The sequence below is a fragment of the Anas acuta genome, chromosome Z, assembly GCF_963932015.1.
Source record: "Anas acuta chromosome Z, bAnaAcu1.1, whole genome shotgun sequence".
Taxonomy (NCBI): domain Eukaryota; kingdom Metazoa; phylum Chordata; class Aves; order Anseriformes; family Anatidae; genus Anas; species Anas acuta.
In genome coordinates this window covers 68,090,788-68,113,738 of record NC_089017.1, presented here as the reverse complement: position 1 = coordinate 68,113,738, position 22,951 = coordinate 68,090,788, and the positions used below count along the sequence as shown (strand labels likewise).

The 22,951-nt window shown below is 43.2% G+C and overlaps 2 protein-coding genes across 2 annotated transcripts in view; one reads left to right on the top strand and one right to left on the bottom strand.

Moving 5' to 3' along the window:
* The first annotated feature begins 323 nt into the window (after positions 1-323).
* SLC46A2 (solute carrier family 46 member 2) lies at positions 324-10,474 on the top strand. Its single transcript, XM_068666553.1, has 4 exons — positions 324-5,000; positions 6,175-6,258; positions 8,132-8,288; positions 9,766-10,474. Exons 1-4 carry the CDS (start codon positions 3,938-3,940, stop codon positions 9,821-9,823), a joined length of 1,362 nt encoding a protein of 453 aa, XP_068522654.1. The 5' UTR covers positions 324-3,937; the 3' UTR covers positions 9,824-10,474.
* Positions 10,475-10,626: 152 nt separating this feature from the next.
* The window catches only part of SNX30 (sorting nexin family member 30), a 52,277-nt gene continuing 39,952 nt past the window's right edge, over positions 10,627-22,951 (bottom strand). The window contains exons 7-9 of the mRNA XM_068666554.1: positions 22,250-22,336; positions 17,486-17,638; positions 10,627-15,883 (exon numbers count right to left, since the gene is read on the bottom strand). Of these exons, the coding sequence (XP_068522655.1) occupies positions 15,824-15,883; positions 17,486-17,638; positions 22,250-22,336 (300 nt within the window). The 3' untranslated portion in view covers positions 10,627-15,823. The remainder of the gene's footprint in view (positions 15,884-17,485; positions 17,639-22,249; positions 22,337-22,951) is intronic.

Here is a 22,951-nt window from a genome sequence, read left to right as displayed (position 1 = left end):
CATCACTGTTTGCACACTCAAACTTTGTGGCACTTGTGTGCCAAATCCATATATGCTCAAAAATATATATATACATCTATATATTAATAAAAAGTAGGATATGCTCAAAAAAAAAAAAAAATAAAATAGTGTAAGGATTATCCGGTGCTTATCTAAAAACTACAGCAGGATTCATCCTGCGGTCCAGCTGATCAAGCAGATGCTGAATACCACAAGGAGCTTTTTCCCTCTCTCCATGCAGAGGATTACTGTTAAAACATACAGTTAACTGTCAGCACTAAATTGCCTAAATTCCTTGTGCTAGAGAAAAAAAAAAAAAAAAAAAAAAAAAAAAAAAAAAAAAAAAAAGCAGACTAAGCAAAAAGCACATGTAGAAAATGCTGGGTTTTGTTTATCCAGCAGAGGGAGAAGCCCAAAGGAGACTCCAGCCAGGTAAGCAGAGGACTCTGAAATTAGAAAAATAAACAAAACCCTGACTTCGAAGGTTGAAAGCAAGATAATGCAGATTTATGGTGCTGCTTTGTCAGCCAGATCTGTGCCAAGGGAAATAAAACTGTGCTGCTGTTTCCAGCTCCTCCAAGGGAAGGAAGGCTGGTGGGTCTCCCCTGCCCTGCCATGGGGACAGCCCTTGGCCCCGGGGGCTGCAGCATCCATCCTCAGCGCCAGTGCCCTCCTGAAGCTCTCTCTGAGAAGAAAATCCTTTCTCTCTAGCTTTGCAGCCTTCCTGCTGGAAGGAGGCACACAGCTGGAGGAGCTGGCACTGGTGCATGCATGTTGGCTGGGGCTGTGGTGATGCTTTGGGGCCCTGGGGAGCCGGGAGCCATGTGTCTGCATCGCCTGCGGCCTGGGCCTCTGGTGAGAGGTGTCAGAGACCACACGTCCCATGTGATGGTCCCAACATGTCATCTGGTCTCATTGTGCCTCCTTAATGCTGCGTGGCAGGCCCAGGGGTCACAGTGTCCGAGACACCCCAAGGTGCACCCCTCTAAGGGTCCTGTGCCATGCAGAGACACTGGTAGGTCCTGGTCCCTGGTGAGCCACGGGGACAAAGCAGGAGCTGGTGCCCACGTCTGCGGGAGGTGGCCTGCTTTGTCAGCAGTAGACAGACAGGAAGCTGGGCTCCAAGCCACAGAGGGAGAGAGCACAGCTTGGCACTGTACCCTGCGGTCATTTTTGGAGGAAGGTGCAGTTTCTGTAGAAAAGCACCTTTACTGGAACAGCTGCTCCTCCCCACGGTCCTAACCAGTTCTCCCCACCTTCAGCACTGCAGCAGTTTCATCTGGGTTGAGACCTGAGCATGCCCCATTCACATAACCATGAAAAACAGTTAAAAAAAAAAAAAGTAAAAGCAATGCATAGGAATGCATAACATGAAACACCTATACCTGGTCAGACTGACAAAACTCCACAAACTGGCATGATGTGGTGTTGAGCTGGCCTCAGGTGGGTCTCCAGCCAAGATGGCTGTAGGGTGGGATGCCTTAAACACCATAGTCCTTTTCCAGTGATCTGTATTTTTGCTTTTAAACTAGTCTCAGCAATTTTGTATGTGCATTTTATTAAATGTCAAGAGCCACTCTCTTAAGGCCCCATTCTGTTAATTCTGCACAAAAATGTTTTAAAGCAGACAGAAGTGTCCCTTTAAATATTAGCAAAATGAGAACTGGGCTTCACGGAAAAGCTGATCATAAAGAATGTCAATTTTGAAATCTTTGTGGGATCAGATGAATATGATATTCATGTGAAGTGCTTTGCAGTGGGAAATATTCTAGGGCCTGTGTTAAACTTATATTTCATTTGTATTGCAATTGCTGAAATAAAATTATACCCTTCCATGAGCACTTGCTCTAAAAGGCACATTTAATGAGAATGAACACTCAGAATATCCTGGAAATATATATGTAACTCATGAGATCACTAATGGCATTTAGCACAGTTCATTAGCTATCTGGGCCCGAATAGCGTTGAGCATAGCACAGTATCACCTAAATGTCAAGAGCGTCAGATGAATAAGCCAGACAGCCTGTACAGGCAACAAAAAAAAAAAAAAGTGTGGAGGGAAAACATCCCATATTTAATAGCTGAGAAGATCTGCATGCTCTTAAGACCAGTGCCTGTAACATTCCTCTGCATGCCAAGATAACCGATATCTCAAATCAAAGCTAGATCAGGACAAAGCTGTTTATCTTTCCCTCTAATGTCTGGCAGAAGATACAGGGCTCCCTGGATGCAGCGAAGCGTAGCAACTCCTCTGGTTGCATTTGTTGACTGAACTGTTTCCAGGCTGCTGCCAAGGGGTTTTCAGTAAGGCTGTCTGGAATTTCCATGCTCTGGAAATATTCCAGGCTTTGGAGAAAAAGATTTGTCCCACTTCTGAGCAAAAACTAAAGAAACTATCACACCTCTTGCAGAAAATATGAGGAAAAAGAAAAAAAAAGAAAAACAGTTGGAACAAAACAGACTGTATTCTACAACTGGCTAGGAGTCTTTTGGTCTGTTAAAAGAAAAAATTCTGGTGAAATTGAAATTGTCTAGCAGCAAACCATTCTAGCAGACAATTTCCAGCAACTTTCTGTGTTAGCTCTTGGGATTGTTTTTTCCTCAATTTGAAATCTAAAACAAAAATTTTTGCATAAGTGGAGTAGGAGTGAAAAAATGAAACTCCTGAGCCATGAGTACACAGGCATTGAGTAGATGCCACCTGAGTCAAGAGAGAGTGCAACAGATGGGGGTTTTAACATTGTTCTAGGAAATTAATCATTAATTTATTTTTTAAAGTCATCACTATAAATCTTCCCAGAGCATATTGTTACTCTGCCTGCTATGATTCACTAAGCCAGCGCAGAGTGAGATCATTATCATTTCAGTTAGTACTTCTGAGGCTGCCAAGTATCCCCCAAGTGTTTCCTACAGCCGGGGACGCACACACCTTCCCTGGCACTGGCAGCCTGGGTAGCAGCAAAGCTTGAGGCTGCCTGCAAGCTTTGTGAGCCCGCACCTGGCATCAGTACCTGCGGAGACACATGGATCGGAAAAACCCTTCCCAGAGGTGGGTTACCACCCCAGCTTCCAGCTCCGGTTGTGGATTGCTGGGGTACAGCAGTGGCCGATGCCTTGGTATAAACTGGGGCTTTTCTTCTCCTTTTGGAAAGTCCCACATTGTAAAGCCCAAGGACAAAGCACACAGAGTGGGAGGCAGGTTACTAAAAATAGCTTTTTTTTTTTTTTTTTCTATTTTCATTTTTTCTTTTTGGCGCAATTTCCTGGCTGTATTGTTGAAATAACATTGGAGTGTGATGTAGCAATAGGGCAGATGGGAGCAGCTGAGAGTCAGAGATCCAGCAGCACACGTTTGTGTGGAAGAAAGGGAAAGGGCTGGCATGAAGGAGAATTGGTGAATTACCTAGCAAAAAAAAAAAAAGCACTCAGCCTTTCCCTGTCCCCACAGCTGAGCATGAGCATTGTTTCCCTGAGAGTCCTCTGGCACATGAAGGATGCCAACAGTGTGGAAAAAAAGTAAATAAATTCTGCAACCACACAATCTTGCCATTTTCACTTCCTAAAGTGGGAGACAGAAATTCCCCCGGGTCATATGATCTGTGTTGAAATGGCACCAGGAAGAGCAGCAGCAGCAGTCAGCGAGTGCAGGGCGTCTCCATCGGTACAAAAGCCTCTCCTGCCTCAGCTGGAGGTCAGAGCAGCATAGGGATGTGTGTGCATGTGCATACGTAGAGAGGCGAGGTGCAAATATCCTCCCAGCCGGATTTTCTCTTGCACAACCCTGATTCTGTGCAGCCCAGTGGACCTTTTATTTTCCCTTCGCCTCTCCACTTCAAGCATGCCTCCAGAGCAGAACTTCTGAAAACACCATTCCCTGCAGCGCCTCGCTGGAAAAACAGCTCTTCTCCTTCCCTGACAAGAGGCAACCATCGGCACCATGGTGGGGATGACGATGATGAGAACATGGGTTGAGCCGGTGGTTGCGGGCTCCCAACTGGCCAGTGCCTTCTATGACACGGCGCTGCTGCTGGTGGTGAAGAACTACTACAACCAGACCAACTCAACTGCTCCCTCCCACTTAATGCAAGATGCTCAGCAGAAGGCTGTCTCTAATTTTTATATCATCTACAACCTCGTCCTGGGCCTGAGCCCGCTGGTGTCAGCCTATGGCTTGTCCAAGCTGGGGGACAAGGTTCATCGGAAGATCCCTATCTGCTTACCTCTTCTTGGCTACCTGGGCTCCAAATCTCTCCTGCTCCTCCTGATCCTGCTGGACTGGCCGATCGAGGTGATGTACGGGGCTGCTGCTTTCAATGGGCTAACGGGTGGCTTCACCACGTTCTGGGCAGGCATCATGGCTCTGGGATCCCTGGGCTCCTCTGAGAGCAGGAGGTCTCTACGGCTTATCATTATTGAGCTGGTGTACGGCCTCGCTGGCTTTCTGGGAAGCATGGCATCTGGCTACCTCTTTGTTGGCTTCAGCGACCGCTATCGAGAGGGCACTGTGCTGGTGAGCTGCAGCATCGCTTGCTATGCTTTCTGTCTCCTCTACAGCATTTTTGTCCTGATAGTCCCCAAGTCAGCACCCTCCTGCACAGCCAAAGCCAAGGGTGTAGAGGAGGTTGGTGGCCAAGTACCAGCTTGCACAGGAGCAGCAGAGAGTGCTCAGCCTTCGGAGAGCAGCAGCAAAGCCCCAGTAACACCTTCAAAATTCATCATCATCCTCCTCTTTGTGGCAGCAATCCTCTATGACCTTGCCGTGGTGGGTGCCATGAATGTACTTCCACTCTTTTTGCTCAGGGAGCCTCTGAGCTGGAATGCTGTGCAGATTGGCTACGGCAATGCCGCCGGGTATGCCATCTTCATCACCAGCTTCCTGGGGGTATTCGTGTTCTCCAAGTACCTTAGGGACATTACCATGATCATAATTGGAGTGGTGTCCTTCACCGTTGGTGTCCTCATCATGGTCTTTGTGCGGTGGACATTTCTGTTCTACATTGGTGAGTAGAGCTGGCATCAGTGCCCTCATCCTGTACCTCTCTCGTGCAGCAGCCTACAACAACCTAAGGAGGCACACGCTCCTGCCAATGCTTGGTTTAAAGCTAATTAACTTGAAATTTGTCACCTGGTCATAATCCAGATCTGAGTGGGGGAAGAAGACTCACAATGGAGGGAGGGGGGAAAGGAAGGAATTGTTGCAGGCTACCAGCACCAGCCAGCCATACAAAGCACTTGCATCTCATGAGGTAAGGTTTAAAGCTAAAATGGAAAAAAAATGCCAAAGATTTCCTGTTAAGTGAATATCCTAAGATGTGATTTATTTTTGTTACTTTAAGGTTTTTATGTCTGATGAGAAACTTAATAGTGAAACATTGGTGTTGCTCTAGCAACTAAAATATTACGGGAATGAACTATACAAATCTCACACTATATATAAATGACCAAGGGATGGGTAACAATAGATGTGGCAGCATCCTGTGACGAAGGAAAGGCAAGTTTATTTTTGGGAGATAGCCTCCACAAGAACACAGGAAGCCAAAAACCAAGAACAGCATCCCTCGTGGCAGTGAGATGGGTGATTCATACCTGACTAACAGAAAGAGTATCATACATTGCATGGCTTTTGGGTCTTGTTTCTGAAAGTGAGAAAAAAAAAAAAAAAAGTCTAAGAGAAATGAGCCAAAGAGTTTTTTCTGTTTGTGCCTACAGGAAAGGAGAAATCAAAAATTAAACAAGTATGCTCACAGTAGAGAGAGCCTAAAATACTGCAGGCCAAAAGCACCATGAGATAAAACATGGTGTTATGAGTATACTGTTCTTGTCAAAGCTGTTAGCATAGCATCAGACTTGCGTCATCCACCTCACTACCACAAAGGACAGTGCTCTCTAAAGATACAATGGGATTTGGGGCTGGGACACAGAGGCCATGGCTGGCTGGGGCAAAGTGCCTCTGCTAGTTGCAGCAATCGGTGGCTTATCCACCACCTCCCGGATGAAGCAAGGAGCTGCACTCCTACTGAAGATCAGTACTAGTTTCTGAGGCTCAAGGGACATGACAAGGTGAAGCAAAGGCCCTGCCCAAGCCAGAGGCATGCAGCCTTCAAAAGCAGTGGTTGCTGTGTTATGAGACAGGGAGCAGCTACTGATGATAACCACGTGTTCATTGCATTGCAGCACGGGCAGTGATGCTCTTTGCCCTCATCCCCTTGCCAACCATCAGGTCCATGCTATCCAAGCATGTTGAAGGATCATCCTATGGTGAGTACATCGGTTACCTCTCTGATCAAAAAACTGCCAAATCCCTCCATTTGGGTACAAGAAAGTTAAGTTAGTGCTACAGCCTGTGCATTGCATCATAAAACCAGAACAGCTGGTACTGCAAACAGGGAGGAGCAGAGAATCTTGCAGGACCAGCCTGTCACATCCAAACTTCTCCTCCCTAATTGCTTCATCATTTATCCACAAAATTTTCAGAACATGCTTCAAGAGATTACTATCAGTGTGCAGCTCAAAGGCAGGGAAAATAATATCTGAGGTACTGCTCAAAAACAGTGCTCCAGGGAAAAACAAGGCAATACTGGGCTGAAGCACAGTGACACTCACATCATTTATATTTGGCTTATTTTACTTCCAGTTTTCGGAAGAATGGATTTCTTTAATCTTTTTCCGTTACGGTCTCTAAATATGCTTCCAAGCTTTTCTTGGCAATTTGTTCCTGTCAGAACATAATTTAACTAACAAAGAATAAATTTTGCCTAAGAAAATGACCCCTTTTGTTCAAGAGGAGAAACAATTCCTAATTTTTCTATTAACTTTGCATTAGAAAATAATGAAATGTGTGTATTTTACAACATCATATTGGAGGCTGCTATTTTTACTCCAATGGCTTCCTTTTACTCCAATTGCATCCTTTCCCTTCTGCCACATCTCAAAACCAGGAGCAGAATCCATCCAGCTCACTGCTGATCAGGCTGCTTGTGCAGCCCCACTACAGTGTGGGGACACAGTTCCAGAGAGCTAACAGCTTCCAAGACAGTAAGTTAAAACCCCCACCTGACATCCAGTGCTACATTCATTTTTCCTCAACAGAGGGTTACCATGCAGCATTTTTTGTCTGGATAGCTTACAAATGCGATCAAGCAGATGAAGAAATTAACTTGCAGTGCTACTGCTCAACACCCGAGCTCACTATCCTTGCATTGGAGAATAATATAAGAAACAGTCACATGAAAGCTGTGCTCTGTCACCAGTTCATTCCTACTGCTGTTGTTCCTCTGTAGCAAGCTCACATCCCTGCCACAAACCATGCAGCTCACACCCAAAATTAATCATCATGTTCTTCAGTCATTGAAAAATCAGCATCTTTTGTCTTTAACCTCCACCATAAGCCATGCATGCAGCACCTGATTGCATGAACAGAGCAGTTCACAAGCAGGGCAGTGCAGCAGAACAGCATTGCCTCCTCAGCCAGTGGCCACTGGCACTGTGCATGTGGAGCAGTCTTCAAGGGCAGCAGGGTTGGTGCACAACCCTAAATGTGCTCCTAGTTTGCACGTTCCAGGAGGGCTGGGTTGCCCTCTCTTTCCCCATTTACCATGTTAGAAACTGAATGGTGCACTTAAGCAAAAATGGTGATTCCCAGCTGGGATTCAATTTCTCCCTTTCCTCCTCCATAAACATCACACAGACCACACACAGCTCTCCATTTTAGGCATTATAACATTTCAGCCCAAAGGACAGCACTTCTGCACTATGGCAGAAGCAGCCCCTGCCTGAAATCTCTCACGTCCTGAAGACATTACCCACAACTTCTTTCCTATATCCTATGGAAATGAGCAGTTATTTCCCAGTTTCTGGCTGCTCTTCCAAGCAGCAACCTCAACATCTAGACTGTTTAAGCAAACAGTTTTCAAGCTACGTCTTTGTCCTATGCCTTAAAGAAGGAAGAGACACTTAATTCTGCTCCAGAACAACAGCAGAAACAAGCTCATGAAATCCATCACTCGTTAAGCCATGACTACATTGCTTTTCCAAGCCATGGTAGTGGTGGCACCTGAATGCTGCAGGGAGGTACCGCAACAGGTTTTTTTTTTTTTTCTCCCTCATGATAAATGATGTTCTTGTTTTACAGGTAAGGTGTTTGTCCTACTGCAGTTGTCCTTAGTCATCACAGGAGTAGTGACATCTACAGTCTTCAACAAAATCTATCAAAGCACACTGAACTGGTACAGCAGCTTCTGTTTCATTTTGTCTTTTCTAGCTGGCTGCCTCAGCCTCCTCCCTTTAAGGTAAGGAACAGGAATGGTTGTCTCTGAAGGGGCACATTATGTTTTCTCCTTGCTTCATGTTTCTAGGTATTATGTGTACAATAAAGATTTGAAAAGGAAAAGTGGTTTTGGATTAAAAAAAAAAAAAAAAAAAAAAAGGAAAGGACTCAAAAACTAAAACAAAACAAAAATTCTGTGGAAAAGAGGTGACAAGTACCAAGAAAGTTCAAAGAGTTAAGCTTTCAAGTGATATAGCCACTGTTTTTAATCTTCTTTTTGTTTGATGTATTATGAATTGCTTGTAGGAGGAATATTTGGCAGAGTTTAAGAGCTAATAATCCCAGGGGACAAAGCCTCTGCACAAATGCCATGCTTGATATTGCTAAAATAGTACTAAGTAGAAAGGGAATAATCCCACACAAAGTAAAACATTTTTTTTTTTTTGAAAATCCATTACGGGTTACTTACTCATTGTGACAGAATAGTTTGAGTCTCCCTTGGGTGTTTCTTTCAAAGGTAAATCATTATGATACAGTAAAGAAAATGGTTACTTTTCTGATCCAGTGAGATTGCCCAATTGTACAGCTGCAGAGTGACTGAGAGTTAAAATTTCAAGAACAAGTTTTAAGTGCAATCCCAGATAATTTAAAGAGAGAAATCTGAAACACCTCCATCTACTCTTCTGGAGTCTTTAAAGGATCTCCCTGTAAATATCCCCTTGCTCACCACCCCTTCCCCAAACCCCTCCAGCTGGATACATTACTAGAAACAGCAGGACCCCAGGAAGATAATACGAAGTGTAATAATGCCAATATCTAATCTATGCAGCGATACTCTCATTCAGATGTAAGACAGCTAACATCTGATCCCAGATAAAACCCTTGTCAAGTTTGATTTAAATTTTTAAAGTTTCTCCTTGTATTTTCTAACTCATCATTTCTTAAACATAACCCTACTGTTTAACAGTGAGTCACTGCAAGCTGCTCAGCTGCTTTACCACACACACTCCCAGTACAAGCAGTCATTACAAGCACAAACACAGGTACTGGGAAAAAATATGTAAGATACAAGAAAGACATTTTTTTTTTTTTCAAGTGAGAACAGTCCATTACTGGAACAACCACCTCTGGGACAAGGTAGCATCCCCATCACTGGAGGTTTGCAAGACGTGGTTGAACAGGGTGCTAGATAATCTCACCTAGGCTCTCTTTTCCCTGTGAGAGATTGGACCTGATGGTCTTTTGAAGTACGTGGGTTGTACTGTGATTCTACAAAAATCTGAAAGGCAACAAACGGTGGCAGCTTCATGGCTTGTACTTACAGTGGTAGCTTACAGAGAAGCTGGCTGACTCTTGAAGGGAAGTACATGAACACTCAGCTAGCTCCAGACACCACAGCAAAATTTAAGCTAAAGATTTAGTAAGGAACATGCAAACTGTATTTTGAGAAAATAGTTTGGTAGCCCTCTTGTAATCAGCGTTTTTATTGTTCTTTACAGCATTGTGGCCATCAAACAACGTTCAACCACTGGCTCCTTTCAGATTCTCACCAAATGACAGAAGCTTTACCACCGAAAGCATCTTTTGGTCTTGATCAGTTCCCTGAGCAATGCGTGTGGAAGGCTTCCAAGCATTTGTCCCTACCACTGCCTTCATTACAGGAACCATCTCATCCATGTGTCTTCACCTCACAGCATGCCACAGTCCCTCAGCCATTGAGCTTACCCAGGACAAAGAAGTTTGCCCTGTTATTTTTGCAGTAGGTTATTTTGCAGACAATATGCACCGGCTGTTGAACACCAGCAGTCTCCACAGCACCCTGCTTCCACTCCAGGCTACTTGGCAGTAGCGGAGACAGACAAGAACAAGGTAGAAGTGACAAGGGTGTTTCCAGGCACATCATCCAATTTAGAAGGGGAAAGCAAAGCATCAGCTGTAGTTCTTCTCGTCTCTTTGGTCTGAAACCTGAGGACAGTGCTGTGACTGTGGCTTTTGAGGCAGGTGACCACAAGCAGCCTGCAGTGTGTGCACGGTGGTCAGCAGGATGTGCCTACTTTCTGACACAAAGTATGGACAAGTGTGAAGAGTGTCAGCCCAGCTGACTGATCTTATGGAGAAGACTACTGAAATACAGAAAAAACGTGGTAAAAAAATGTAAGATTAAGGTACATTTTTGTAATCCCTACAATAAAAACACTCCTCAGTAGATGTTCACACCCCTAAAGCTTATATTGGCAATGGAACAAGCCTTTAAGGGAAGGATATTTCTTCAAATAAGATAATAAGCTTCACAGAAAATAAGTGTACACATAATTTCAGTGGCAAAGGCAGAAAAAAAGAAGAAAAAAAGAAACACTAAATTCTAGGTAAATGAGTAATTTTTTAATACATTTATTGGTCCATTCCATTAAATTAATTGAGGTAAACAAATGGTGCATTTTAAAAAAATGTACACACGAATAGAGAATTACAAACAGTTTTACCTCGAAGTGTTTTTCTCCATCAATACTAGTTCCATAGTAAACAATGCACAAAGTATATCTATACAGAGATATATGAAAGGGTATAGAAACATGCCAGCACCGTAAGTCAAGACAACATTCCGTAACCTGTGAGTCTGAACAAGAGCACAGCTGTCAGAGTTGGTTGAGTGCATGAAACAAGAGCCTTGCTCCAAGTTTTACACTGTTTAATGACCTAACTCACACAGAGACACGTCTTTTCACAGCTTTCAGTTTGTTTTTTGGTGGTACAAGGGTGACCTTAGGATGCAAAGTAACATGTTCCAGTGCATGGGCTTGCACAAGTCAGAAGTAGCACAGTTGGGGCAACAAGTCAGCACCAGTTCAGTCATCAGCACTGACTCCTTGAACAAGGAGAGAGGTGGGAACCAGGTCAAAGCCAGACTGCTTTCACCTGCATTGCCGGTCTCCAAACCTTGAGGAGTGACAGATCAACACATCACACAGGAAAGGAGAACAAGGACAGTGCTCCTTTATTCTCATGTGCTAAAGACTAAAACCTTTGGCTGTTCTCTGTTGTAAGACTGTCCTCTGCAATCTGTGCCCCTGTGTGGTGGGAGAGTGGCACTGGCCCAAGCTCTGCTGTCTGATCCAAAGAGGTGGACATATAACCCAGCAGCAGAGTTCAGGAAAGGATTTAGCTTCAAAGTGTAGAGTACCGAGGACTTCAAAGTAATCCAGGACAGTGAGTAACCTTTAAAGTTTTAGCATACCACTTGCATAAGGGCAATGTATTTATGCGTTTTCAGAAAGTGCATTACCTTCTGGACAAGTACTGTGCCTCAGCCACACAACCTTAAAACTAGCCCAGTTCATTACTGAGTACTGGCACAAATCAGAGACCCCAGCAAGGCTCTGAAGTGCTGTGTGGAATTAAGCATCACCACTTCCTTCTTTATAATTGGTTAAGCAGCACCCCCAGAAACTTTAAAATGCAACCTTCACAGTCCCAGAAGGCAAGTTCATTACTATTATCCCCAGTTTTCCTTCACCGAAATAAATTTGGTAGCAAGTCTTCTATCTCAGAAAGTGATCCCATTTTCCCTACTTATTGGTTATTTTGTAGTAAAAGGCTAACATACTAAGGAAAAGACTGTTCTACCATCGGAGTTTAAGAAGACTGAACATCTAATGAGCTACTTTAGTCTACTCCTGTCTACACCATTTGCTTAGTGGTTATCAGCACCAGTGTCTTAGATTTCAAACAGTCTGCAACCTCGTGCACAGTTACTTAGGTTTTAACAAAATCACGCCTCCTGTTACAACAGGAGCAGTTCCTGCTGTGCTCTGAGGGAATTCTGTAATTGGCAGCTGCAGGATGCGACCTGAAGCTACATGCACCACGAAGAGGCTGTGCAGATCCACCACCACAAGGCTACCCCACAGCACATCTGCAGGAGCATCTCTGCCACTCTGTGGAAGTTTCTTTTTGGCTTAGCCCACTGTGCTACCCTTAGCATTTTGTCAGTGCAACAAAAATCCAAGCAGACAACTTTGAAGAATCCATAGTTTATTCTTTGTTAAAGCTCACTTCTGAAGAGTTAGTATCTTTAGGGCTAACACTCATCACCGTTTCATTTTTCAACAGATACCTGAAAAAGCCGTGATGTTTCAACATTTGTTTATTGCAAGAGTCAAAACCTGATAAAAACACGTATGAACAATGCACAGCTCCTTACTGAGTACAAAAACAAGATCTCAGTGCTTGCTTTGTTGTGCTGGTGCCAGTTGAGAGAAGAAACAAACACACTAAAAGTTATGCAGGAGTAACCAGGACAGCGGTGAATTACGCATCCTCTGCGAGGATCTTGGTTTGGCTGTGGGAAGCCAAGCTAATTTAAGAGCTGTTGAAGGACCCTCATCTTAAGTAGGTTCATTGGAAGGGTGCAACTACTTTTATCATGATTTCAGTGCATGCACAGAAGGTGACCATAAGTGACTGAACTCTCAAGACAGTACCCAAAAGATAAAGCTCCTGCCCTACTCCTGCTTCCCTTCCCCAACATCTTTTGCTTTTCACACTATAAAGGTTTGCGTACTTCAGAGAGAGGCACCCACCACATAAGGACTACACAATAACATGTCAGAGTTTCACCAACACCTCAGATCTTAACCTCACACAAACACCAATTAATTAAGTGCACTCTTTACACCTTTAAAGAGTTTCCTGCTATTTTGCAGTTCTCCCTTTCTGCACGGCTGCCGCAAACCCCAGTCTCTCCCACAGTTACCCAGTATTTACAGCAACAATTCTTTTTTTAATAGAGACTCCTTAGTGACCCATAGGAGCTAAAAGACCCACCCCTATACACTCGTCTTACACTACAGCAATTCTTGCAGAGGACTTCTCTTTTGAACGTAAGTTTTACTTCCTCCATAGATGTCTGAGAAGTTTTACTTTCCCAGATAATATAAGAAATCCTGTTTGTGACCACAGCCTGAGGTGTATGTTCCAGCCTTTCCTCCAAATTAGCTTGCAGGTGCTACAGAGCCACATATTGCAACCAGGAAGTGTAAATCATGCTTGCCTTTCAACAGCTCAATCAGAAAGGGATTTATCTGAAATCAACACATACTTTGGTCTCGTAGTAGTTTAGAGACCACGATGCACTATCAGTGGCATCATGTTAAAGAAAATCTAAGCTGATCTTGAACCACTCCAGCAGTAACTCATGTAAACTTCACTTGGAACTCCCCACTGCCCCTTGCACTTCTCGTGAACAGCTGTGATGTCCACTCCTACATTCCCCAGAACCAAGCCACATTTCAGTTTGACACAACACTAAGTGGGAACGGGATGTCAGTGTTGTAAGATATCAGACGAAACCTATGCACCTGCAGGAAAACGACACTCTCTCCACTCATCTTGCACATTTTTGATAAGGTGGAAGAAAGAACGTCTAAATACAAGTTCAAATTATGCATTGCTTGACTCCCAGTCATGTTGCAGAGTCAACTGAAAAGCTTCAGTTACCACACAGGCACCAGCTCAAAAAAGCATGGTGATCTGTATGTGGGAAATAGGGAAGACAGAAATTGACTGTAACCCTGAAGGTCAAACTGTAAAGTGTTATGCATTTAGAAGTGCTTATTTTAGAAGGGAGAGATTGAGGAAGACACTAGTTTACTGCTTCAAGATGATCTCTTTAAGCATTCCCCTTGCACAGTAGGAGTAGTTAGTTGTTCCAAACCTAACAGCAACTTAGAGTTCTTTACACCACAGAAGTGTATATCAATGAGCTGTGAACTTAAACCAGAAAGCACAGTGTGGTTAACTATCAGAGAACTGTCAATGGAAGTTGAGTCAAAAAGGAAAAAACCCTTAAATGTCTTAAACCTGGCTTTTGCACCTGGAGGGTATTACCTCATTAGCCCGACAGCAACCACATTGCACCAATAACTCACCGTGACAGCTGCTGCAGAGCCACCGTGCTGAGCAGGGGAGTTTCAGGCAGACTTGGTGTTTATGAAGGGACAAAGTGCAATCCAGATTAGTGTACCTGACAAGTAGCCACAGGAGAACACAGAAGTTGCATATACCCGGTCACCTTTCAGATTCTTCACAAGAACGTTGCCAGAGACCAAGCAATCACTCAAGTTTAGCAGTAAGAACTCCATGTTATTTATTCCCCCAAATCCCAACACTACCCTGGTATTAGCTTCCTCACTTTGGATGGATAAAAGGAGTTTTATCTGCATGCTGTTAAACCATGACTCTGAAACCCATCAGGAAAGCATTCCTCTACTAAGGCCATTAACGCTAAGCAGGCATTTATTTGAGGCTGGACTGCAAGAGAAAAGAGAAGGGACTTGCAGAAGCAGTTACATTTCTAAGGGCCAATAAAAACTACTAGGAAAATAGATCTGTACCAAAAGAAGTCTTAAAAGACTTGCCATGTGGTTCAGTAGAGATAGTTCTGGACACTATGTGTACCTGATAGGGTACCTATCTACCCCCACGGACCTGTTTAAGGCAAGTTTCACACACACAATGATGCTTGCTGCAGGCAAGCATTTGACACTTTTTGGCTTTTGATTGCTACTGAAGAAAAAAAAAAAAAAAAAAAAAAAAACAACAGGGAGAGAAAACAGTTCTACCTTCTTTACCACAGCAGGCACCTGAAGTAACCAAGCCCACAGAGGCTGTAGTTCAGGAAAAATGAAACAAAAAAGAAATGGTAGCATGGTTCAAGAGAATTCTACCATGCAACTTCCAGAGCTACCTTTAGAAAATACATACCAAAAACTCGTATTTGTTTCCACCATTCCCGTAAGCCCTGAAAGGCTGCTGTTCAATTCACTCCCACACCCAGGCTGATTTTGATCCCCACATCGGTCACAAGTACACTTCAGCCAACTGACATTACTTCATAATCACCAAGGTAAACAAAGATACTCAGTATGAACCAACAGCATGCCACACTCACAAAAACCACAGTTCATGCTTGTATCACAGGCTATGTGCAGGTGGTGTCAGTATGCTCTGTCTAGGACCAGCCCAACTCCCACACAGAAAAGTCTCCAGAAACCCTTTAACGGGAGCATACGTCGGTGGTAGCAAACCAGAAAATATTCAATCCCACTCTTTCCCTCTCCATCCAAAAAAAGAGATAAGGATTGGTTAGGGGGTACTGTATCATGGGAACTATTACCTTTTCAGCAAACAAAACAGAAAGGTAATAAAGATGTCATTTGGCACCTTGCAGTAGAGTTTTATTTTCATCTTTTTAGTGTTCTACTCATCAGTTCCTTCCAGACTAAAGAGGTAAGTTTTATGATCCCCATGCACTTTCACTATAAGCCCCATATCACTCCATAGGATAGAGAAGGAACCATTCAAGATAACTCAAAAAGATGAAACATACCCCAGTTAAACAGAAAATGAGGAAAAATTTGAATAGTTTTCAGAGGGTCTGTTCCAGCTTCAGCACAGCTGGCTTTTCAGTTAATGTGACAAAGAAGAGTCCTTCACACAGTTCCAGTATGTCTAGTGGTACTGAGCACGGAAGTGCTAGGCTGTCCATGAAGGTACTTCTCATTTGGTCTCTGGCTTGTCTTGCAATAGTGGTATAATTGACTCCCACGCCGTAAGGCACTGAAGGAAGAACCAAAGATTAAAAATGCAGATGGCATATCAGTCCTTGTAATTTTTGACCCACCCTTTCCATACCAACAGAGTGCAAGTTCAGAAAGGCTAGCAGAATCTTTATTGATTATTTCATGAGGAAAAAGGCAGAAGCTCAAACAGCAAGAGAAGTGTTCAGAAAGAACAGCTGCAATTTACAAACAAAAGAAGCAAATTAAAGCTTTTCAAAGTCATTGGCTGGACCAAGCTATTAAGAATGCATCAGAATACCTACAGTTTTCAAATATCAGCTGGATTCTTCTGAAGCGAAGGACACAGCTTTCAGCTAGGCGGACAATCTGTTTCTTGTAGAAGTTCGCATTTGAGGTCTGACTGTGGGAGGGCGCTATTTTGGACACAATAGCAGCTATTATAGCAGCAGCCCAGCAAAGTTATTTGCAGTTAAGGCAGGTAATTCAGAGGCACAGTGTACCCCAGTACATCTCAGGGACTTGACTATACTTCATGGGACTAACTGTTTATTGCCTGGTATAATAAAATTAAAGCAAAGCCTAGTTTCTGTGCTACTATAAGGGCTCTCCAGACTTTGGAGTAATTTCCTCAGATGTGTATACTTAATTCCAGGTCCTCGGCAATGCATCTTTTTACTGCCTTCCACCAGTGAAGCTTCTTTGCTGCAGCCAAGAGCAAAACTGACGGGATACTACTAGATGTTCAGTGCAGTCTTTAACACCTCAGCAGTCTCAAAACAGGGAAGAAAGACGGGTGAAGTGAAGTTTGCATGGTTCATTATGAATTGTTGACAGGACAGACATTGATTGGAAAGGGAAAAGGAAGTGCAAACTAGTACATTACATGGAGAAATAACCTAGGAAAGGAAGAAATTTGCAGAGTACATGTGGAAAAACTGCAGTGGGCAAAAACATGAGGTATGTCACCATGCATACACCTAGTAAGGTTTTTTTGTTTGTTTAATATATTGATATGTGGATTTGGTAACATTGTTCTTCTCGCATGAAGGAAAACTGGACTGCCAGCATAAGCATTTCAACTCCTTTCACTTTAAAAGGAAATCATCTGACATTTAATCAAAGCACAAATACTGAAATTCAGAAAGGGCAAAGGTATAACTCGGTAGGTATTTCCAGGCCTAGCCATAGCAGGTGTTATCTATATACAGGTCCACGGAGCACATTAATGCATGCAGTTTGATTCACGAAAGGCAGAATTGAGAGATTATCTAGTTTTATAGTATTACTAGAATGTGCAATTTTAGTCTTTTTCCTTCACCACCACCAACGAGGAAGCAAACTACTGCTGATCAACAATTTGTTCAATTTGAGAACCAAGACAGACAAGCATCCAGTACAAAGTACTGTTACACGACTGCCTTGCAAGAGACTGCTGATCTCATGCAGATCTCTTGAGCGTGACCAACAACTCCATATAAGCTGCTGACAAAGAGCAGCTTCCATAGCACTTAAGAACTGCTTTAAGATGTCCAAGGTTCTTTGCTGCAAGACAGCATGAACATTTTCTGAAGAATAATCACCACCTTAGAGGAAAATTAATCACTTTTATTCCTGCCAGTGCTACAGCAGCACCACATACCTTCTCGTAGTACTGGATGTTTTTATCTGCCATCCCCATGAGTAGCTGCCTAAAGTCTTGTCGCTTGTTGTTCTGCCATCTCTCCATATCTGCTTTCAGGTCAGCATTAAAACATTCTACTCGGTCTTGACATTTCTCAACATCTGTGGGTACCTGTAGGAAAATAAATCAAGATTGAAACTGTAGTTGAGAGGGTTAGACTGCTAAATCAGCTCAGTCTCCCTGAGAAAAAGCCACAGAGAAAAGGGGAAGTAACAGTCTAGTGGTTACCCTGAAGGAACTCAGTTATGGCTGCAGGGAGAAGTCCCAGTTCTGTATTAGGAAGGAGACAGGACTGATTAATTTGTTCTTTGCTGTTCAAGGTGGCTGGCAGTTCTGCTTGTCCCACTCCATGCCAGATATAGAGACAGCCTGAGGAAGAGCTTGCTGGAGGCACATGAAGAGGAAAGGCAATCTGTACAAGTGCTGAGCACACAGGCTCGGTCCCTAGTTCTCAATCTGAGCAGACTGACCACAGCAAGCTCCCTCTCCTCCTTCCCATTCACACCTTTCACTAGGTGTTTCCCAGTCTTCACTAGCGAAGCAACAAAGACCCAGGTTTCTCCCAAACAGCTGAGAGACTTCAGAGTTAGATACTGACCACAACAGAAAAACAGCAGTGATCAGCTTTGTCTGCAGAACAAAATTTCTAAGCCTCTAGCTTTAACCTTACAAGCTGCCTGTAAAAAAGTATAAATGCAAAGCACTGATGATAATAACACAAAAGCAACTGGAGGCATTGACTCATTTGGCCCAAATGATTTCAACTGGCCCAACACTAAACTTGTAGTCATGCGTAAGCAATCTGGAAGGACAAACATTGCAGGTCTACACAGCGACTGAAAAGGCTTACAACACTAGTCATGACCTCAAGATAGAAGCAAGTTAGGTCAAAGAAAATGGTATTTATACAATCATAAAGGTTGGAAAAGCCCTCCAAGATCATCTGGTCCATCTGTTCCCCTACCACCAATGTCACCCACTAAACCATGTCCCCAAGCACCACGTCCAATCTTTCCTTGAACACCCCCAGGGACGGTGACTCCACCACCTCCCTGGGCAACCCGTCCCAGTGCCTGACTGCTCTTTCTGAGCAGAAATGTCTCCTCATTTCCAACCTGAACCTCCCCTGGTGCAACTTGAGGCCATTCCCTCTGGTCCTATCACTGGTTACCTGTGAGAAGACCCCCAGCTCCCCACACCTTCCTTTCAGGCAGCTGCAGAGAGCAATGAGGTCTCCCCTGAGCCTCCTCTTCTCCAGACTAAACAACCCCATTTCCCTCAGCCACTCCTCACAGGACTTGTGTTCCATACCCTATTGTCTTAACCAATGTGCTGTATGCCACCAGGCACATACAGGAACAATTTACAAATGCAAGGAAAATCACAAACACCATTCTCTTCCTTCTCCTTGTGCCATATGGTCCACATGGACAAGAAGCTTGCCAATACACGTATGCTGAGCCCAAGACATCCAAAGAGGAAACCCCTGAAGTCCACTACTCACATCAATGTGACTAGCAAGCTTAGACTTGGAAACTGTGAACTGCACAAAGACAAAGGGCAACACAAAGAATATTTGCAGAAATCTGTTATGGCTCCTGTTGTGCTTGATACTTTTAGGAAATTGCCTTTTTTTTCCTGAGGGTTGTGGAAAAAGGAAGAAGATGAACAGACTATGTAAAAATTCTTCACGGGTAGAAGTTAGGAGTTTACTACTACCTTGCAGTTTGGCAAGATATGTGTTCTAGGCAGAACCATATCACCCCTTGTTGTTCTCCAGCATCTGGATAAGGAAGATCACCAAAGTACCTTGTAGATTAATAATGGTCAGAGAAGATCCTACATCTGGCCTCCATTAAAGCTTTCCAAGAGACAGGCAACACCTCCTTCATTGGAAGGTGGTGTTTACTCGTAACAAATGAATTTATGCTACCAGCAGTTTGGGGCTCAGTAGCTACAGCATTTCCTCTGCCTTCTCTGAGCACTGTAATTTGGCTACAGAATCCAGTCTCCTGCAACTCATGACAAAGATCTCTCATAGGCTTCAGACAAGAACTCCCAAGGCAGTTGGATGGAAGGCTCACAAGGTGCTTCCCTCAAGGCACAAGCATGCATTGCACCATTTTTAAGCATTCTGCTCTCTTAACAAGAAAGAAAGGGCTATCAAGAGTCAAGAAGTTTGGAAGCAAAACCACATAAGATTTCCCAATTAAGTTAGTTTCTAAGTGCTCACTAGCTTCCTGCTTCTTCTGCCAAGATCCAAAACTGCACTGAAGATTAAAAAAAAAAAAAAAAAGTTTTCTTTCTCATAGCCAGTTCTCCTGCAGGTCAGGCTGAGAGGGCTGTATGAACATGAGCTACAAGAACAACCCAGTGGCCAGTGAACAGGTCACATATGATAAAATTATAAAGCATACAGAACTATAGCAATGAACTCCAACTAAGTCTCCATAGGCCTCGTGAAGAATCTGCACACACACTGGTCCTATTCAGGACTGTAACTATATATATATATATACATGGTATTTCTGCCTTTTCAGTTCTTTGGATATACACATTGTTAGAAGAAGCTGTTTTCTTTCCCCTCCCCCCCCTCTAAACACGTCATTATCTTCTACTTCAGAGTCTATACTGCCATAACAACTGTTCCCACAGATAACAAAACTACAAATCCTTGAGGCAGGCAAGCTAAATTAGGTCATTAAAAGTGGATTTCATCTCATTAAAAGGAAACAATGTCTGCAATTTACTACCTTAGTTGGATTACTGCAAAAACAGCTCCAGTCTATCAGCAATAAAGTAAGCAGCACTTCTCAACTGTACTTGTTTAGAAATACAAAGGGTACAGTTTGCACTAATGCTGTTACTCTAGTGTTAAAAGCATCGTGCATACAGAAGAAGCTACACTCTGATTTTGGTGGAAGCTATCATTCTGAGTGGTATTTGCTGGCAAACATTTATAGTAGCTATACAAGCCTTTTGCATTTATAGCCTGACAAGTTTTTAATCAGATTTGAGAACTATCAAATGACATCAGTGGAGTTCTATGAAGCCAGTCTGACCTGTGTGTACTCTGAGTCCCAGAATGCCCTCCAGTAGAAGAGGTAAACAAACAATAATATGCCCGTATTTACTTATCCAAAACTAGTCGCTGCCCCCCTCTTTTTTTCTTCTTAATTTCTGCCAAATCAGCTAAATATGCTGAAAGGGACACAAATGCCATTCACTGCATAACCCAGTTCATGCGTCCCGTCTGCTTTTAGCAAGTCTTAAGCTGGAGAAATCACTGAATCTAAGACATGTTGCTAGCAACAGCTCTAAGCTATCAGTTCTTAGACATGAGGACATTCCACCCAAAGTGGCAAGGATCTGAGAACTGTGAGCTAGTATTTTGCAAGCATGCAAGGAATTCTAATAATTTGTTCAGCTTCCCATTTTAAATGACATAAAGGTCTTATGCTATGAAAGAAAGGTACAAGGAGTTACCAAAACACATGCTTCTGACACTCTGGAGAGCAAACCTAAGCATTCCAAAAATCCTTAGACAGCTCTTCAAATGTGGCACTTTACTTAATAATTCCACTGTGAAGTGAGCTTCAAAAACCTTTTAGTAGGTGAGGGATTAGCAAAGCTCAGCAGCTCCACCATACTGAGATCTTTACAAAAATCAAATATCTAAACACGTCTAAACACCTCAACTGGCTCCTGGACATACTAGATTTAGATCCATCCATCCTATATACATCAGGTTAGAAGATGTGCTCACATAAAACTATATTAAGTACATATCAACCCAGCCAGCAGTGGGGCAGACAAGATATAGAAATACAAGAGCACAAGATATCTAAGCCATCCTGGTACTACTTTTGACAGCATCTGTGTCATACACAAGCACAGAACTGGAAAAAAGGTTGCTTTTCTGTGGTCTGTCCTCTTCAGCTTCAAAAATAGATTAAAGACACGATATTTACTGAAGACTTGAACCTCCTCGAAGATTATTATACAGTAACTCTAATGCTTGGAAGTCATCCCTCACTCATTACCACTAAAATGAAGGAGAGCCAAAAAAAACAAGCAGAGGGAGCAGAAAAATCCTGCTTTCATTGTTGGTCAAAGTTGCAGTGATTTAAGATACAGCTCCTGCACATCTCTTCATGCAAAAAGCAGGTGGCAGCATAAGCACACCAGTTTAGACCTTTGCTTCTGCATGAAGCCCAGCCAAAGCCTGTCACCCCCTGACACCTGCTTTGTATGTTCAACATGACATGGCAATACCCACCTAGCAGAAGCGGCAAGATGTGGAGTCTCTCACAATCAAACTTGGTGTCCTACAACATAACTCAGCAGTGCCAGGGTCCAGGAACTCGATTCAGCCAGCTGCCATAGCACTAAATTGCCAGAGATTCTTCTACTATCACTGTTTCAGGCCATGCTACTGAAGACTCCAACTGCGTGCTGGCTGTTTAAACATTACGCAGGTCAGAGCCACCCTACTCTAAATGGTGGGAGATCGTGGTACAAGAGGTTGCTAGACTAGGTTATATATGTTCATACCTAGGTCTTCATTCTGCACCAGCTTGCCACCAAACTCTTGTTCTGCCCAAAAGTGTTTACGCTGCAAAGAGGAAGTCAGAACCAGACAAACCAAGCTCTATTTCTTCACTGTTCTCAGAAAGCAGTGGAAGTGCAGGCTGTTTTTGCAGAGGAGTTTGAAGTGCTAACCTTTGGACGGTCTTCTTTTTTCAAGGCTACTGCTTCCAGTTTTGCTTCGTACTCCGCTTGAACTTGGTCTCTCTTCTTCAACACGTTCTGTGGACAAAAGAAAAGATAGCTGTGAGAGGGATCCTCCTGTTCATTCCCCTTCCAGCTTGCAAGACACTGCAAAGTGATACAGCTTAAGTACTAACACAGTCCCAAGTCTGCCTTTCACTGTGTACTCTTTTACAGTATTTAGGAAGCAACTTTATAAAACAGAGTATTTTCGCTCCAGCAGCTGGAGGGGCAGATACAAGTCAACTTTCAGACAAGCTGGAGGCATGCAAGATACAAGCTTTCATATAATCAGGAGTGTTAGTAAATTGGGTATGTAAATTCAGTTCATCAGTTGATCTATTACTAGAATCTAAGGGATACAAACAAAAGCATCAAAATTGTCAAGGACTAGCGCAAAGCACTTGATAGACTCAAGAAGAAAGACAAGAACATAGGCTAAGAGTCATGAAAGCTACCACAAAAAAGCGTTACAGCTCCCTTTTCACTTGCAGAGACTCTTCAAAGTCCTTTTAGCAAGCTGTTACAACCTTATGATAGAATAAAGGTCAGCTTTGCTTTTATGACTTTTTTTAGTTTTGTTTCTAAATGAAAGAATTAAGCTTATGAAAAGAACATTTTATGTTAAAGTACTGAGATATCCAAGTGAGCTTC

Excerpts from the sequence above, each read along its gene's own strand:
- SLC46A2 (XM_068666553.1), top strand. The coding sequence starts at position 3,938 with ATGGTGGGGATGACGATGATGAGAACATGGGTTGAGCCGGTGGTTGCG. Across the intron at positions 5,001-6,174 it reads GACATTTCTGTTCTACATTG|CACGGGCAGTGATGCTCTTT; the intron begins GTGAGTAGAGCT and ends ATTGCATTGCAG. Across the intron at positions 6,259-8,131 it reads TGTTGAAGGATCATCCTATG|GTAAGGTGTTTGTCCTACTG; the intron begins GTGAGTACATCG and ends CTTGTTTTACAG.